The following is a 3,025-nucleotide window of genomic DNA, read 5'->3' as shown; positions in this document are numbered from 1 at the left end:
CCCAAACACCGCAACGCTCGAGTTTCAAACATACGGGTAACTAGCTGTACCGAACTTTCTGGGTAAATTGAGGGCGTAATTGCAAACGATGGTGCTTAGCGAAATTTGATTGGCTAAATCTATGGCAGCCATCTTGGATGGTACACACACACAGTTCTGCGTATTTCGAACATCGAATACATTGCGGTTAGCGCTCTAGTATTCTTATGTATGATCGAAAGCTTCTAATTGTTAAGGCCAACTCAAACAGTGTTGGCCGACGCAGCCCGACCCGATTTATCGTCGGGGACAGTCTTAAGCCGTCGTGAGAAATTTCTTGGAAATATTAAACACGTTTAATATTCTACTACGCGACTGCCCCCGACGCACACCATCGCGTCTGCGTTCAACTCACACAGACCCGACGCGACAACAAATCGCGTCGGGCTGCGTCGGCCGACGCTGTCTGAGTTGGCCTTTACGCGTAAACGTAAAGTCGCGCGTTGTACGCTATGACCAAAGCAGTCAAAGTTCATTTTTGCAACACGGCGCCGTGCACTTCGTTATTACAGAATTTGCACACGGAAATCGCGGAGAACTCTATCTTGTGTTTATAAGATCTTTGATGTTAAGGCAGAAATTATAGAGGGCGCTATTTTAGGTCAGTAAGCTGATAAGCACTCGAAAAAAAGTCGCCTTCTTCAGCATTTTGAGCGCCCTCTATAATTTCTGCCTTAACTGCTATGGGAAAGGTTGGCAGGAGGTTATATTTTTGCCTGTTTTTTTATTTAGTTTATTTATTTGTCTGTCGGCATATTTGTTGTGAACAGCCTACAGCCCATAGTTTTTATCAGAAATTCATCAAACTTGGCCAAAATGTTCCTTTACCTAAGATCTAGAGCTGAAATTGTGAAGGGTCAGGGTCAAAGGTCAAGGTCACAATAAACGAAAAACTATTTTTTAAAATTTATCACAAACTTGCACAATGTTCCATGACCAAAGATTTTGAAGTATTTGAATGTTAAAGGGTCAAGGTCACAATCAACAAAAAAAGACGATTTTTTTAAACAGTTTTTATCAGAAATTTGTCAAACTTGGCTACAATGTTCCTTTACCAAAGATTTGAAAGTGCCTAAATTTTGAAGGGCCAGGGTCAAAGGTCAAGGACACACTGATCATATAACTGTTACGGGCTTGCCGGTATATAAAGTGTAAAAACCATTACTTTTGTAACTGGTCAACGTCAATAATACTTTCCACACTTGTTAATACGGTTCACAATACTTTTAATGTTACTTCCATCCATTTCCATTCAAAACCGTAATGAACAAACCATACAAGACCGTACAGAAATATAGAGAACTGCACAGAACCGATTAACTGAAAGTATACAAAGAAAGGGTTTGTCTACAAATAAACAGCAAGTGCCTTGCAAATACAGAAATACCGTACAGATTATCATATACAAATAACAAATAATCATAATTTATTATCAGCAACAATTCATTGGATTTTTAAGCTTATCTAATAACATATAAAATAAATTCACCAAAGATTGTGCCTTCATAAATTGACCATTACAGCCATAAAAATAAAAAAACAAGCCTAGCTTCTTGCTTGCTAATATACAATCATTCATAGATAAGTCAGTTGTGGACAATTCCACCTTACTCTCTTGGCTGCTACACTAAAACTGCACACTACAATACCACACAGCTAAGCAGAACAATAGGTATGCTAATTAACAATTAGCATAGCACAACCTGGTTTGCCTGGTAACTTTTACAGTAAACAAACTAATGATTTGGACCTTGCAACTTTCAAACGATATAGGATGTGGAAACAGTTTGGTGTAGTGGTTAGAAGGGAGCTTCCACACTACCGGCCCCGGGTTCAAATCCAATCAGTCTACTTGTTTTTTTCCATTATTTTTTTTTGTGACAATATGCGGGCGAAATTCATACTGAGGAGAATTACGATGTGCCGTTTAAATTTCTGATGTCCCAGACTTAAATATCTCCAAAAAAAAAAAAATTCTCAATGGGTATAAATGAAAATTTCTATAATAGTTTGTCAAGGTCTAGTAAACAAATGAATAAAGTTTTGTGACGATCCGGGGTAGGGCGTGGATATGAGTGCCATTCAAATGAAAACGTTCCAGACCAGATATTGTAAAAACGGGTCAGCTGAACCAAATGAAATTTCGGGAAGGTTTAACCAAGTTACAAGGAAAATTTAATTATGTGTTGGGGACGATCCAGGTAAGGGTGTAAATTTGAGGGTCATTTAAATTGCTTACCGGGTACGTCCCAGTTATAAAATGAAACTTTGCAGAATAGTATAATTGGTCAAATGAAGAAATTATCAAATTTTTGTGACGCATATGCAGTAGGTTTTCGATATAGGGACAATTTAAAGATTTTTTGAAAAGATGATTAAAGTATATAAACGCAATTTGCGTTTTCTAAACCGCTTAAACCAGTTACAGATAGGCTAAACGCAAAACTACCGTAATGTGCATAAACAATTTTTGCTTTCGGTCACTGAATCGCTGTAAAATGCACTTGCTTATACAAGGTTATGAGTCTCCAAGTAGGCATACCTCGTTATTACCATTGAAGCAATAGTTCGAATCTCACTATCCGCGGTATTTGTGAACTTTGGTTTTCGTTGTTTTTTTTTACTTCATAATTATTATTATTATTATTATTATTATTATTATCATTATTATTATCATTATTTTAGACAATCCATGTATACCGAACCCGTGCGAAAACGGTGGCAAATGCAACGTGAGCGACAATTACAGAATGATATGTACGTGTGCATTAGGTTTTGAAGGCACATCATGTGAGATAGGTAAGCTCATACAAATTCTTATTTTATATTGTATATTAATTTTTTGTAACAGGACTATAAACTGATGCAGATATCTTCCTTTACTCAAGGTGGGCCTACCTTTACTTATATAAGTCACCACTCAGTAGTAATGTACCGCGTTATGGGCGGTTTTGCATAACAAAGTGATTTTACGTAACAAAGGAGG

General features: G+C 37.2%; 1 protein-coding gene across 1 annotated transcript in view; it reads left to right on the top strand.

Annotated features, from left to right (window-relative positions):
* LOC117125315 (adhesive plaque matrix protein 2-like) overlaps positions 1 to 2,868 on the top strand; it is a gene marked incomplete at its 3' end in the record, with an annotated part of 26,522 nt that extends 23,654 nt beyond the window's left edge. Inside the window, exon 9 of the mRNA XM_033271782.1 lies at positions 2,725 to 2,868. Coding sequence (XP_033127673.1) covers positions 2,725 to 2,868 — 144 coding nt within the window. The remainder of the gene's footprint in view (positions 1 to 2,724) is intronic.
* Between the last annotated feature and the right edge of the window lie 157 nt (positions 2,869 to 3,025).

The sequence above is a fragment of the Anneissia japonica genome, unplaced genomic scaffold (genome assembly GCF_011630105.1).
Source record: "Anneissia japonica isolate Jap-2015-1 unplaced genomic scaffold, ASM1163010v1 scaffold284991_len216595_cov187, whole genome shotgun sequence".
NCBI classification, from domain to species: domain Eukaryota; kingdom Metazoa; phylum Echinodermata; class Crinoidea; order Comatulida; family Comatulidae; genus Anneissia; species Anneissia japonica.
This window is presented reverse-complemented; position numbering and strand designations above follow the sequence as displayed.